The 15,054-nt window shown below is 44.1% G+C and overlaps 1 protein-coding gene across 4 annotated transcripts in view; it reads right to left on the reverse strand.

Annotated features, from left to right (window-relative positions):
• Positions 1 to 427: 427 nt before the first annotated feature.
• Positions 428 to 15,054, reverse strand: part of TGFBR2 (transforming growth factor beta receptor 2) — a 65,295-nt gene continuing 50,668 nt past the window's right edge. For 2 of the 4 annotated variants that reach the window (XM_067291470.1, XM_067291471.1), the window contains exons 6-7: positions 6,290 to 6,417; positions 428 to 2,751 (exon numbers count right to left, since the gene is read on the reverse strand). In XM_067291470.1, coding sequence (XP_067147571.1) covers positions 2,572 to 2,751; positions 6,290 to 6,417 — 308 coding nt within the window. In that variant the 3' untranslated portion in view covers positions 428 to 2,571. The other 2 variants (XM_067291468.1, XM_067291469.1) reach the window with 1 other exon arrangement.

A 15,054-nucleotide genomic window follows, 5' to 3' on the forward strand; every position in this document is an offset into this window, starting at 1 on the left:
CTCTGAGTCCATAACAGTAGCTGGAAGGCAAATTAATCATACCGTCCTCTGTGACACAGATTTAGTGGGCTGTCTTCTGGCTCATTTTAATGCTAGCACCAAAACACCTGAGGTTTAACTAAGACTTTGCCTGAACTTGGAACTGAGCAAGCTAAAAGGAGGAGAGCGTCAGCTGTAACCTCCCAGCTCCTGCGCCTCTCGCCGAGGCTAGTGAAGGTGTCACAGCTGGCTGGTTTGGATACCCTTCCCAGGGGTGTCTGTTCAAAGGCAGGACCGAGGCTGTTTGGTTGGAAATGCTGAGCATGACGCTCAGACTGCTGGTGGGAAGGACTGGGTCTGAATCATTTTAGGGTAGGGATCATTTTCAGAAGAGCCCCCTTCCTATTCTGGCTGCTCTGGAGATGACAGACAAACCACAGCCAAGAAATTCAGGTCGATGTTATTTTATTTGCTCTAATAAACATTTGATTTTATACAAAAACAAAAACACTGTTTACAAAGCAAGTTAAGTGCTTGAAACATTTGATAAACAAGAGTATATATTGTTCACATTCCTATTTCATACATGATGTACAGGTGAAGTATTCCTTAAAACAACAAAAATTTTCCTTTACATGTAGTAGTAAAAACAAGAAAATATCAGTATTGTCAGGACCCACCGGACTTTATTCCTTGACCTTCAGCGCGGGATGAGGGAGAAACAACCACGAAATAACCTTCTTCTCCCTTCCAGTTTGCAAAAAGGTGGTGACGGCAGCGCGGTGCCGCGGGCCGGCGCTAGAGGGCAGCGGGCGCCGGCGCTGCGCCCTCACCCGCTCCCACCTCTCCCCACCCCCGCCGCAGGCTGCTTTTTCTTTTTTCTCTTTTTTTTTAAAATTCCCCCTGTAAAATTTGACATAGGATCATCCGAATTCAGCTGTAGTTGTTGAGGTTTTTGCACCGCTTTGTTTAAATATTTCTGAGTAATTTAGTTAAAAAAACCCCGGCAAATATGAAACTGTTTTAAATAAAATATTTTTCATCATAAATCTTAACTCCTATTTGAATAAACATGAGTCCTATTGATTTACAAGGCAATGTCTTCTAGAAATATCAGTGTTCATCTGTCAAAGGCTTTCAATAAATTGCACCGGATACATATTTATCTATGCAGAATTGTTTTGTGCTGGCTGAATTTCTAATTTCTGAGGCCCACTTACATGCCCTGGTGAAGAAAAAAAAAGCAAAAAAACACCTGAAGACAACATTGGTAGCACTTATTAAACACAATGTTGTCATTTATGCAAGTCCAACCTGATATCAGCTGTCTCTCTAAACTAATCACTGCTAATCTCTGACTAGCTGAGGGCACCCCTATATGTGAGCAGTCCTGCGGCAGGTTTGCCTTTAGCTGATGTTATGGAGCTCTCCCTCACTGCTAAGGTCCTCATGCAAAAATCAAGGCACTGGATGTTGTTTCTTACTTTTTTCTGGAAGGCACGGCACAGAGTCAGGATGTCGCATGTCAAGCAATTAGACATGCGGTACAGGGGGAAAAAATGTTTGTTCTAACAGCAGTACAATCAAGGTAAAGGGAAGAAAAAAAGCACCGCCTCTATGCAGAAATGCACAGCAAATATAAAACACCTGTTTGGATCATTGCTGGCCATGCCTTGTTTTGTATGGTTTAGGGGTGGGGATGTGAGGAGGGGAAAACTCATCCTGCCGATATTTTGCAACCTGCTTGCAAGCAATGTAAATTCAAAACAATAAACATATAACACTAATGACCGCTGTACGGAAACAAATGTGTGGGATGGACCAAACCCCCTAGCACTAACTTTCTGGGATATTGTGAGGACTTTGGGGTTAATGTGAGGGAGCAACGGCAGTCTGATGAGCCTTCTCAATGTGCTGCAGGCAGGACTGCACAGTCACTCACAACTGCAACAGCCACATCTGCCTGTCTGCTGTGACACTACTCCTGCAACCGCAGACTGCCGAGCCACAACCCGGTGTGTACAGCATATGCTTTGAAAGCCATCTTCTTATTGCATATTATTCCTACCTTTTTTGGCAGGGTGCTTAGTGCACAACTGCTGGTGTCATGATAAGCCACTCTCTCCATTCTCTTTCCCCCATGGGAAGGGCTCTCTAATGCACTGCTGATTTCCTGGAAGCACTTTAACTCTTTTTTTTTCAGAGCATGGCTATTTATAGATATATATATATACACACACACTTTATATATATATATATATATATATATATAAAAATTTCATAGTTATATACAGGCATTAATAAAGTGCATAATGTTATTAGCTATTCTCAAATCTCGTTTTCTGAGGAAGTGCTAACATACATAGCTCCTCCTGTGGCAAGATGCCGGCAGCCAATGCTATGGTATGACACCTACTCCCCAGCTTTCAGTTCCCATGAATAGGTCTCCCCGTCTGGAGCCACAGTTAAAGGGAGTAGTGACAGCCTCAGTCCTCCAGGAAGCAAGTCAAGGCACTGAGCGAGACTCTTTCCTTGGCCAAGGTGAACGTGTTTGGGAGCAACTTCCCTCTGTTAGGGAGCTCTTGGCTGCTGCTACTTGGCGGTGGTCACGGAGCCGTCTTCGGGGATCTTCTCCTCGGAGCAGCTTCGTCCTGAGAGTTTGTCGTGGTGCTTGAGCTCGCTGAAGCGCTCGGCAACGCACTGGGCGGTAAGCCGTGCCTCGGGGTCGTGGTCCCAGCACTCAATAAGAGTTTCGCACACCATCTGGATGCCCTACAGCGAGCAGAGAGAGAGCAGCCGTGACGTCCGGGCCGGGACAGGGCCAGGCACTGAGTCACAGTGAATGCGCTCATGGTGGGTTTGCTTTAGTGCCCTCTGAAGTCCAGAGAGTTATTTGAGTGTGTCAGTAGTTACAAAACTGGTCCCAGAGGTGTTTTATGGGCTCTGCTGTTATTGTAATGGGAGCGTGGTTAACAAAAAGAAACCCTACTGCAATATTTTCAGCAACTGGTACTGTCATTTCTGGACATATATATTCTGCTACTTTATAATAAGAGAAATGATGCTTTGGACCAGTGCTATAGAATCAAGTAGTATTTTTTTATAAATATCATCAGAATTCTTGGATAACATCACTTCCTGTTCAACCTGTTCCTTTGCGTGACTGAATTTTATTTGGATTTTCCAATCAAAATTCTGATTGCCATCAATATCGAGCCCTGCATCAGCCCTTTATGAGTTCCTTGCAGACTAACAAAATCTATGTGCAAATATGGGCCGCAATCTCACAAACACTTAAACACATGTCACTCACAGATGTAACTATTTAACCTTCATTTCAATGCTGATGCACATGTTTACAGGAGCAAAAAACAGTTGCATCTTTGTAATGCATTTTATAAACATGAGGTATTTGCCAGGAAATTGTGTGCTTTGCTTTATGACACTAAAAGCCCATTAAGTAGGATTGATCTTAAACTTCTTATTTAAAAAAATAACATTTCATAACACTGCATTAATTGCATAATTTACCTAATTGGTGATGTTGACTGATGTCAATGTTAATAGCAGAACGTTGTTTGTATACAAATAACATTCATTTTTTTGCTGGCATTGAAATTACAAGCAGTAAATTAAATTAAATATTAAACATTAACTTGAAATCAATAGTGCAACAAATCTCATTAAGGGGGAAAAATTGTAATATGTAAATCCATTCCAGAATTTTATCACAATGAATAATGAGTTCATTACAAAAACTCGACTGCAGAGGAAGGAAATGAATATGGAAGAGCCATTACAGTGCGAGCACCATCTATAGAGTTCAAAGCAGATCCTCAGCTGCTGTAGACTGTCACAGCCCTGCTGAAGCCAAAGCATGACCGAATTTTAGACAGCGCGATATGAAATGCAGAAGGGATTCAGAGGAAAGGAATTATATCCCCCTTCATTAACTGTCCTGTGAGTGTATTATCAGACATCCCTTGACTGAGCCTTCAACTCCTTGCTGCCCCTCGCCTGGCGCGGGCTGTGCCCGTCCCAGGGATGCACGAGTCTGGAGTGTGTGTTTCTCCCAGCTTGCGCCCCGGACTCGCGGTGCTGGGGATGTGGGTACCACGAAGGGCCTCGCTCCCATGTGCCAGTGGTGCAAGCTCACGCCAGAGGAAGCGATCCCAGCCTGAGGCCTGGGTTTTGCACAGGGAAGGCGTCTCTCATGCCCAACGCAAGACACCCAAGTCCAAACCTGCGATCATTTTACTTGCTACCCAAGCCTGGAGGTGACTAAATTCATGGTGTGTCTTACAGCTTTACTTCAGCATTCCCTCAGGGCCTACAGCTGCACCTTTTCGTGGGGATGGCTGCACACCTGCCTCGCGCCTGAGCGCGGTCCAGGCACGTTGCTGTCCACGCGCCCTGGGCACGCCGGTGCATCTCAGCTGGCCGGTCCCGCTGCCATCCCTCCTACTGTGGCAGAGCCCTGTCCCCGACACAGCCATGCTGAGAGCCCCCAACACTGCCCAAGGCCTGCTTTAAGTGCCTATGGCTTTAGCTGTACTGGGGCCTTCATCGTCTTCTCTTACATGTACGTCAGCTGACTCTTCCCCAAATGCAGAACAGAAAAATTTGCTGACCACTTCTGCCTTGCATTAGCATAAACAATATCTTCCCTTTCATATCCAGTAAGGGATTGGTACTGAGTTACATTTCCTTTTACTCTTGAGAAAACGGCTACTGTCCTCAAGTTTGCTGACCACAGATCCTCATATTGCTCTTCTGTTTCCCAAATCAGTTCTCCCCACTTCTTTACTTTTGATTTTTTCACATGAGACCTTGACTTTTGGGTATTCAGGGAAATGTTCTTTTGTTGTTCCTAAATATTAAGAATTTTCTTTCAGTTTTTTTTTTTTCTCCCAAAAGATGTAGTTCAGGATTCTTTTCTGCTTTCTTAATTGGGCTGTTCTAAACTACCACATTTATATTACTGATTTGGACTTCATTCTGCTTTCATGGAAAACAAAAAACCACAGTCAACTCATGATCACTTTTACTAGCTCAGCCATAATTTTTTTTAACTTCTGTAACCTGTTCTTTTCTATAAAGATGAAGATTAGTATACTCTCTCCCAGATCAACATGTCAGTTAGGAAATGGCTATATCTTTAGCTCCTAGAAATGTTAAGGGCTTTTTAGTACTGGTAAAATGAGATATCCATGTGTCCCTCAAAATACAGCTCTCTGCCCAGTTAAAGCCCCCCCCCCCCCCCCAACAGTCCTACTCATTGCAGATGACTACATAAGCAGCTGGTCACTGTGGACCAGGAAGGGGCTGCACTCTGACATAGTTATCAGGCAGAGGATGTGTTGTGCGTGGTTGGAAAGGAGACTGACTGGGGCCACTCACTATACCTTTCCTAAGTAGGTGTTAGACAATGATTTTAACATCCCAAATGGAATGAAAAAGGGAGTATTACACTGTTCCTGATGGAAATATTAGCTGATCTTGGTCGCCCACATTTTTTTTTTATTTTTAAAAATGTCCGTGATTCTTTTTGTTTTCTACAAAGACCAGTCAACATATTTCATTGACAAGTGGAACTAAACCTCACTTCTTTTTCCTCTGATACAATTCTCATTTTATTTCTTCTGATAAAACTGCTCAGAGCACAGGTTGAGAAAGGCATGCCTTTGGCTTGTTTCCATTCAGTTTCATCTACTGAGAAATTGGGCTGTGATTACCGGCTAGGAGGTGAAACCACACTGTCTGTGAATGGGGAAAGGCAACAGTGCACTTCACGATACGCAATGGAAAGGGACTGTTAATGTGCAACACTGAATAAAAACACACTCACCTGTTGAAGACTTATTTCCTATTTTCTTAATCCTGTCAACAGCTGGGATGCCACTATGACTGTTCTCCATGATAAAGTACTGAGATTTGCTTTCTCTGCTGAAGGGATGCAAGCACATACGAAATTGCTCTCCTTGACCTTACAGAGCCTGCACACAGTGTGCTTTAAGGCTCTAATTATTCTGTGGCCATCTGGATGCTGGTCTAGTCTTCATTTTACTATTTTTTGTTTTGGTGGCTCTTAGATTACACTGGTTGGTAGCAGAAATTCCAGGACTCTGGGGGTAAGCCTAATGTGGTGTCTGAACCACAGGCAGCACTAGTGGCACCATGTGACAGAGCTCCAGTCTGTGCAAAAGAAAGGTCCAGCCTGTAGGGCAGGACACTGAGTTAAGGCTCGAGGCTTGGGGCAGCAGCTGAACATACGATGTGGCTCTCAGCTGCTCATACGTGGTGTTCTTACCTGATGGTTAAGCCAGGAGCTGGGGATCTCAGGTCGCCCTCTGTCTCTTAGGACATTGTCCTTCATGCTTTCCACGCAGGGGTGTTCTCGCACTTTAGAGCCGAACGGGGGCTCGTACTCTTTCACTTCTGCCAAGAGAATAAGCAAACACAAGGTTATTCATCTGGGCTGTGCTGGTGCCAAGTGCAAAGGGAGCTGGCTGTTCTCTGAAGGAGTAGGAGCTACTGATTAGCTGCTCAGTGCCATACTGTTCTGCCTGACCAGCTCCAAACAAAGGAAAGCCAATTGGCATTTTCAAAAATGTTTCAAATGTGTTTCTCCCACACACTGCCTCCCTCCCTTTTTCTTTTCTAGCCAACTAAACAATTTCCATTTAAACCCTTTTGTACATAATCATATTAGCAACAGTCAGAGCATCAGAGTAGCCTATAATGGCTATTGCAGTTGCCTTTGAATCTCTACTGAGGTAAAACTCACAGGGGCTTTAAGGACAGTTTTGCTTGAGCTAGGCTTGCAAGAATTGCTTACTTTGGTCTGTCTTAGTTCCCTTGGTCTTCACACACATTTACCAGGTGAAATTTAAACTGAAACCTATCTAGGTCATAGATATTAATGATGTGCTGGATTGCTAGGAGGAAACAGCTGCGTGAAAAGCACAAAGGAACAATAAGAAGCAGTGCTGGAAGCTGCTGTACCGCCCTTGTTTATTACTGAGCTATGTTCCCTGGTAGAAAGTAGTAGGCTGCTCTTATTTTAGGCCTCTTCGCCTAAATGGGTCAGTTTTGACCCATGATGCAGCGGGCACAGTTTCCTGAACAGGCTGCTGCCATTCTACTTTTTGTTTGTGTGTCGCATATTTTCTTTGCTTTTCTTTGGAGAGAGAAAGGAGAAGGCAGACATATGGATTGTTTGGAGAAAACTCAAGAACTCTCTGAGAACGGAAATATTACAGTAGATGCTGACACAATGTAGAAAGTTCTGTGGTTTCTTTGGGAACAGATGGAGAATTTACTCACAGGCCTAATGACTTACTAGTACTAGATAAAGATTTATGAAGTTGGTCTGTTCTACTGTTTCTTATTTCTTTCTAGGAATTAATTGAGGGCAAGAAAAACTGAAGTGTAATCTACAAGGCAGTCTGAAGAACGCATGTGAGTGCCTAGAAGATGTGTGACAAGTGAGATGAACGAGATGGAGAAACAATCCTGTTGTGTAATGTTACAACCAAAGTTCAAATGCAGTGTCCAGCGCTGTTCACTCATCTGAAAGGGCATTTTACAGCAAAAAGAGGCTCTGAGGAGGGTGATAACAATGATTAAAGGCCCAGAAAAAAATCTCCTGTTAAGGGAAGAACCTCTAAAGCTTGGCTTTGTTTACTTGAGAAAGAGAAAGATAAGAGGTGATATGGTAAAAAAAGGTGGTGTACTAAAAATAGTTAATGATTGAGATTGTAGGTCAGACCCTTCCAATTGCCCTGTCCCGTAATAAAAAAGGGGGTATTCAACATAACTAAAAGGTGGAGAATGTGGCTTGGAGGAAAAGAAATACTTTTCTCAAACACCTTAGAGTCAGGCTGTAGAAGTCATTGCTACATGATGGTCATGAGATGAATTTAGCAGGCTACAGGAAAAGAGAGGGGATTTCTAACCTAAAAAGAATAGCCCAAGCTACAGTAACAAACATTCTGGAAGAGATATTAAACTCTGTACTTCAGATCTTCAGCATTTAGAGATCCAGCTGCAGCCAAATGTGTGTATACCGAGGCAGATTACCCCCAGCTGCCTCCTGCAGAGCTCTCCCTCCTTCCCCTGAAACATCTGGTGCTGGCCACTGTTGACACAGAGCTCTGGGCAGTGGTTACAGTCCTGAAACACAACTCTTATCTTCTCAGAAGTAAATCACTTTCTTTAAGACTCAAGAGCCAAAGTCTGTTTTGCTTTCTTCCCTCCACAAGAAGGCACACCAGTTTCAAATGCATTAATCTGAGTTAGAGATTACTCAGCCAAAGTAAATTTACAAGCCTTTAGCCCTAAAAACTAATTGGGAAGTTGCCATCTTGCTGATCAGGTCTGATTTATGATGCAGTGGATGTAAAATGATTACAAAGTAGATACTTTTACTTCCAAAGCTAACCATAACATTAATGATTGCTGAGGGAATCTATATAGCATGCCAGGCATTTGACCTAGACTGCTGTTTCTTATGCCATCTACATCAGTAATTATTTGATTATGGTAGTGGTCTGGGACACGAGCCAAGGTGCAGGGATCTCTACTGCAATATGCAGCACTAGCACAGAAGATGGTGCCTTTATCAAGGAGCTGTTAGGGCCAGATGATCAGGACAAAACCTGAGGGGCAAAACAGGCTGGAAAAGAGCAGGGAAGTGAGATGGAAGTGCCAAGCAAAAAATGCTAAGCAATGGCATTCTCCTCCTACTGGTTCACCTGACTGCAGCATGACACTATCGGATCTTTTGAAAGTTCCCAGGACTACGTAGTCTACTTATAAACAGGTTATCTTGTGCATATATACATCTTTTTCATGAATTCCCTGCAAGCCTGGCTCTAATCTGCACTTCTGTGTATTTCTCAGAGGAGTCTGAATGTCCAACAGAGGGGAGCTGGTGCTGGCATGCGGATGTGTTCCCTCTCACTGAGCTTAATTCAAAGGCCATTCAGGTTCATGAGATGGTTCACAGGGGAAAGGGAAACCCGTGCTGGGCAATTGATAGCTCTGTAATATGTTTTCCTTGTTTGAGAAACTCTTCCTATGCTATGAGCATTCCTCTTCCAAAAGCAGACTGAACAGTTTTTGGGGAATTTTTTTTTCGGTAAAGAAAGAGAAATTGAGGCCAGATGTCAATTCGCTGTAATGACTTTGTAGTAATGTATTTGTGCTTTCCCTCAGTTTGAAAAGCATGCAGCATTTTCTTGCTATTTATTATCTTGCTTCTCTTTCCCTTAGAAAGAAAAGCCCACTGAATCCTCTTGCAGTAAATCATCCTGATGCTATGGAATCTAAGGTGTCAGACACATTTTGCAATAATAGCTGGGGTTATTCATGGATCATGTTGACACGCTACGGTAGATGTAACAGATGTCAATTTGAGGTAGGTTAAGAAGTTTGTGGCTAGCTGCTTGTGCACTGCTTTACACAGATGCTGAACCTATTTTTCATTCCCTATGTTTCTTTTGTTTGTTTTTAGACCAGTCAGGCACTAAAAATGACAACTGGCTGAAGTACCATAAATACCTGGGGTGTCATAACATCTTCATGAACTACAGCACCTGAATAATGGCAGGGTGCCTTCAACTTTAACCTCCAGCATTTAATCCCTACGATTTTTGTGAGCTACCTTGCACTAATCACCACACCTCTGGTTCCCTTTGACTCTGGCATGGCCATAACTCTCAGAAAGGCTGGGACTGGATTTTCAGCCTCAAATAGAGACACTACTGAAAATCTATTTGCTGTGCCTGATGAATGCTTTGGAAAATCTGGCTGTGGGTTTCTCATGAAAAATATGTCTCTGTCTAGTGATCTTTTTCTATGCTAAGTTTTCTGTAGTAAGACTCTTTTCCTTTGGGTCAGAACTGCGAACCCCGTTGACACTCCCCCATGGGATTGGTCTTGCTGATTTCAGTGGGACAACTCCTCCTGCTGGAAGATGAGGGTTCTCTTGTGGAATTAAAGCAGGAATGAGGTGAAAGAAGGCTGGCAAAAATGAACAGTGGAGTGCTGTCCACACCAGTGGGCTTGTGTTCTGAAACTTTTAGGTCCTTTTGAAACGTCCCTCATTTTAGAGCTACAAAAGCTGAGCCACAGAAGGGATAAATCACTGGTGGAGCTACTATGACAGTTCATGTGCACACATGCATACACAAATATTTGTGTGTGTGTGTGTGTGTGTGTGTGTGTGTGTGGTGTGTGCAGACTGTGCGTTCTCTTCACATTACTGGAAATTGAATGGTAGGTCTATTTAGCTGGTGTGCAAAGGGATTAGGCAGAGGCTCAAGAGCCATTTCACGACCAAGGTTAAGGGGTTGTCAAAAGCTTATCTCACGTTTTTCCTAAGTTTCCCCATTCCACACCGTCAGAATGTGATCAGTGGCCAGGAGAGGTGGGGATACATTGAGATGGGGGGTGACTGATATTCCCCCGGGAATGGCTGTGGTTGGAGGGAGGAAAAACTCCATCCCTGGTGTGGCAGTTCCTGAAGGTGGACTCATGTAAAGCTGCTACTGATTCCATTTGGGAACAGTGAACTCACTGTGCAGCTTCTCTTGCACAGACATGTTTTAAGTGACTTCACATACCCATTCTCCCTTCCAAAGGTTTGGAGCTACATCAACTCTGACACAAGGATAAGGTTACAGGCTACTTACTCACTATGTGCTAGATCTTGAGGTGGGAAAGTAGAGGAGCACAGAGCACATTTAAACACAACATGAAGCATAGTGCAGTGATCTTATCTACTGTTACCTGAGCTTGTTGACCTGAGCTTACTCGTTTACACGGAGCACTGTAGTAACACAGAATTTCTCCAACCTTACTATCATGGGGTGACACTCCACTGTGTGGATCCACCAGCTTGGGGTTATATCCCACCATGCACCAGCGCAGTGCAGCCATGCCCTCATTGGGTTCCACCCCACAGAAGGACAGGCTGAAATCAGACCCTTGCTGCATCCGCCTCAGGGCCTAATGCACAGGCTTAGCCCCACTGTACAGGCTACCAAAAATGTGCCATGCTGCCAGGAACTGCCACCTCTGCACAATCAATATAACGAAAGCCAAGCGTTTAATGAGGTACAGGATGCACAAATGTTTAGTAACCAAACTAGGGATCTTGGCTGACTCTTTCCAAGTAAGTGCAAGATTAATCAGAGCTTTTATTCATATTAAACACAGCGCTGGTAAAACAAGGCTGCTATTTCAATCACAGCTCTGCTGCTATACTAAAGCCAGCCACCACTCCAGGCAGTACAATACCGCACAAACAACGTCGCCATTTTATGAGGGATTTCTCCTCTCCCCCTTCACCAACCTTGTATATCAAGAAGAGCTCCCTCTGCACTCCTTCTCCCCTGCCACCCCCAACAATCCCCCACCCATAGCCGCTCCAATAAAAAACAGATGCTTTTCATTTCTTTCTAGGAGGCCGTTGGAGAAATTACACTTGCCTCAGTCGCCAAAGCTGTGTTGCTCTGAAAGCAAGTGGTTGAGATGAAAATTATATTTTTTGCAGTGTGCAGCATCTGGTGCACAGCTGTTGCACTGAATGAAATACCAAGTTAACGGCAGTGTGGAGCAGTTGAAGTTCTCCCCGAAGTAGTATTGCTGAATTTCTAAATATGCCTCTTAAATTATACTCCGGTGAAAAATCAGTCAAACTCGATCTTTGCCTCTGTCTCCCTTTCCCTTGTGCCCCATTTCTGCTTCTCCATATTTAGCACAACAAAGTAACAATGAACAGCATGGCCTTTCTCGAAAGCTGATCCCACCTGCTTATCACTACAGCAGCTTCGCAGTATGGATTATGCTGTCGGGTATTTTTGTTTAAACGTCTGCTGACTCAAAAGGCTTGGCATACTGTAGAAACTGTGTTTGACAAAGCCTCTGTAGTGAAAGGACCTGCCTCCATCACCTCCCACACTCACCAAACACCTGCACATTGACAAATGAAACCTGAGAGCTCCCTTTGTTAAAGTCACTGTATCTTTATGCAGCTCAATGACAATTAACCCCCCTCCATGCTTTCCTCACTAATGAAAGTTGTTAATGACATTGTCTTAACATAAGACTGATACTCCTGCTTCCAAAACTTCCAAGGACTTTCTCTAGTGACAGAGAGCTAACATGGTCAGCAAATCTGTGCTGCAGAGAAGGTCTCTATATCTTTCAGGCTCCTTTGGACAGCCTGGCTTCAACCAGGTCAACCTACTCCAATGTATACGTGAAGTCATTTCTCTCAGTGCACAACAGTTTAGGAAGACAAGAGGGGTTTGCATGCGCTGTGGGAGCTCCTCTGGAAGGCTGCGATCAGAGAAGGGAGTCTCACAAGTGACAGATGAAGAGAGAAAGCAGTGGGGGAGCTGTAATCATGAATCACTGTAAGGGTATTTCTGCAGCTGGTTGCAAAGACAATCAGACTGCACGAACCAAGGGAAGTATCTAAGAAGGAAATGAGAGAAACCGTGCAGTGCTGCTGCAGCTCAGTACCAGACACAAGCAAAGGGAGCTACACCCTGGGAAAGATATTTAGCTGCTCTGGATGAAGACACTAAGCCCAAGTTCCACCCCATGGGGCCTACAGACTTGCCCAAATATTCCTGTGGTTTTGTTGGGAAGTTCAGCCACCTGGAAAGATGACTGAAATATTGAAATGAAATCCAAGAAATGTGTTTCTGGAGACAAGGATGACTGAGGAATGAATAGGAAAAATCACGACCTGGGGGTTAAACTCCATCTTGAAAGGGAAGGGGATGCTGGACCAGAGAGACTTGTTCATTTCCTAAAATGACTTTAGTTCTTATTCTCAAGGTTATCATGGGTCAGTCTCTACTAGCTAAACATGCTGGCTATTTTCCTTCCTTATGAAACTCTGTTTACATCCTCTTTTAGGCAGTTGGCTTCTGAGAAGAGCAGCAATGAGGTTTGCTCTTGTCACAATCTCCATTTCACTGTACTCAGCAAATAAATATCAACAGGAAGGGACTCAGGCATCAGCAAAGATGATAAACTCCAGAACGAACAATGCATAGTTATATTAATAAGGTGAGCTGCTAAATGCAAGAAACAGAAAGAACTCAAGAGACAGGGAAAAGATCCCTCTTCTCAGGTTCTAAATCTCCTCAGTCAAATTTACAAGATGCAAATGAAAAGCTGAGGTTGCGCCAATATATTTAGAAACATACAGGCCTACAAGAGTTAAATGTGAATAGGTTTGCCTTGGAAGATGCCAAACTGAGGTTCAGTTCTGGAAGCACCAAATGTTTTTTATCTTGAAATGCTTGACTAGAAAATAATTCTTTTTCATGCTTTTATGCTAGGACTAGCTGAATGCACACATAGTTGTTTTGTAGCTTTCCTGGCAGGGTGCAACTAGGGGCAAATCTGTTATCCACAGCCTAGCTCACCCCCCAAGACCAAATGCTGGTTGGACATAGAAGGAGCCTGAGGTGGAGGCATTCCTCCCTCCTGAACACAGCCACCCTGATGTAGCCACACAGCCATCCTGCAGAGCCTCTCCAGAGACCTCCACGGACACCCTTGTGGTATCCCACAGATGTCAGCAGAGAAACAGGCAGCAGCTAGCAACAGCATGTCTTCCCATGGACATTGGTGCCCCTGTTATACACTATGTTCCCAATACTGCAGTGCTCTACACTGCAGGATTGTCCCATCTCTGTGGCAGCCCTTGGAGATGCAACTGGGCCAAGTCTGCCAAAAAGTTAGCTTCTGTGGTTTTGGAAGTAGGATAGCAAACTGAACCATAGTTTCACATCTACCATAACATCTGTTAGTATTACCTGCAACACCCTCGTTCCTTAGTCTGCCTGTGCAAGTCCCAGAGTGTGCAGAAGCTTTTGTTAGCTGCAAACACCCATGAATGTCAGACACTACCACGAGACTGAAGAATTTTGTATGTAACTTAGTCTCATTTTAGTCCCTGAATTAAGGTGAAAACCTTCAAATACTGCGATATGTAATGCAGATATCTCAACAACAACTTCTAGCACATACCACTGCGGCAAACTGGGAATTCTGCATCAGCGTTATGCAAAGCAGACATGGAGATTTTGTTTCCATGAACAAACTCTGAATATGAACAAGCACAGCAGCTCTTCCTGATGCAGTTCTGATAGTAAGTTCCACTTATTTTTTTAACTGCACTTCGAAAAACCAAGGGATGTTTGTTTTATATGTGGATGATCTCTTGCAACATCACAGAAAATGATGGGCTGCAGCTGGGCTTTTTGTGAAAGTAGAAACATTTTTGGATTGCTATGACAGTTCTTACTGAAATGATCAATTAATAAAAGTGACACTCGCAACGCCCTCATTACATTTCAGAATTAACAATTAATGAAGGCAAATGGAGGGCATTTACCACTTCTTGGTCTTATTATTTCAGGCTCTCTTATGTTTCTGATCATTTTGGATCAGGACAGCCAGACAGAGTCAATCTGTGGCTTCTCAAGATGTTGTAGTTTAAAGAAAATCCTCAATCCTGCCAGTGAGGGGGATGGATGAGAGGAGGAGGAGACGGACTTTCCAGGTTAACGACTGGCTGCGCCGCTGGTGTTGGCAACAGGGTTTTGGTTTCTACGACCATGGGACCCTGTTTGAAGATAGACAACTGATGGCGAGAGATGGGATCCACCTCACGAGGCGGGGCACACAGGTCTTTGCCAACAGGTTGGCCAACCTGGTAAGGAGGGCTTTAAACTAGGAAAGATGGGGGAAGGGGAGAGTTATAGTGACAGGGTAGTTGGCAAAAGACTGCTCAAGTCAGGATGCCTCCAACAGGTGAATGCAGCCAGGGAAGTGCGCATGGGATGTGGCTATGGAGGACCCTCTTTTACCCCTCCTGGGAAACCTGCATGCTCGATCACCTCCCTGAAATGCCTGTACACCAATGCACGCAGCTTGGGGAACAAACAGGAAGAACTAGAGATATCTGTGCGGTCGCAGGGCCATGATCTCATTGCCATTACAGAGACATGGTGGGATAGCTCGCATGACTGGAGTGCTGTCATG

The sequence above is a fragment of the Apteryx mantelli genome, chromosome 2 (genome assembly GCF_036417845.1).
Source record: "Apteryx mantelli isolate bAptMan1 chromosome 2, bAptMan1.hap1, whole genome shotgun sequence".
Lineage (NCBI taxonomy): Eukaryota > Metazoa > Chordata > Aves > Apterygiformes > Apterygidae > Apteryx > Apteryx mantelli.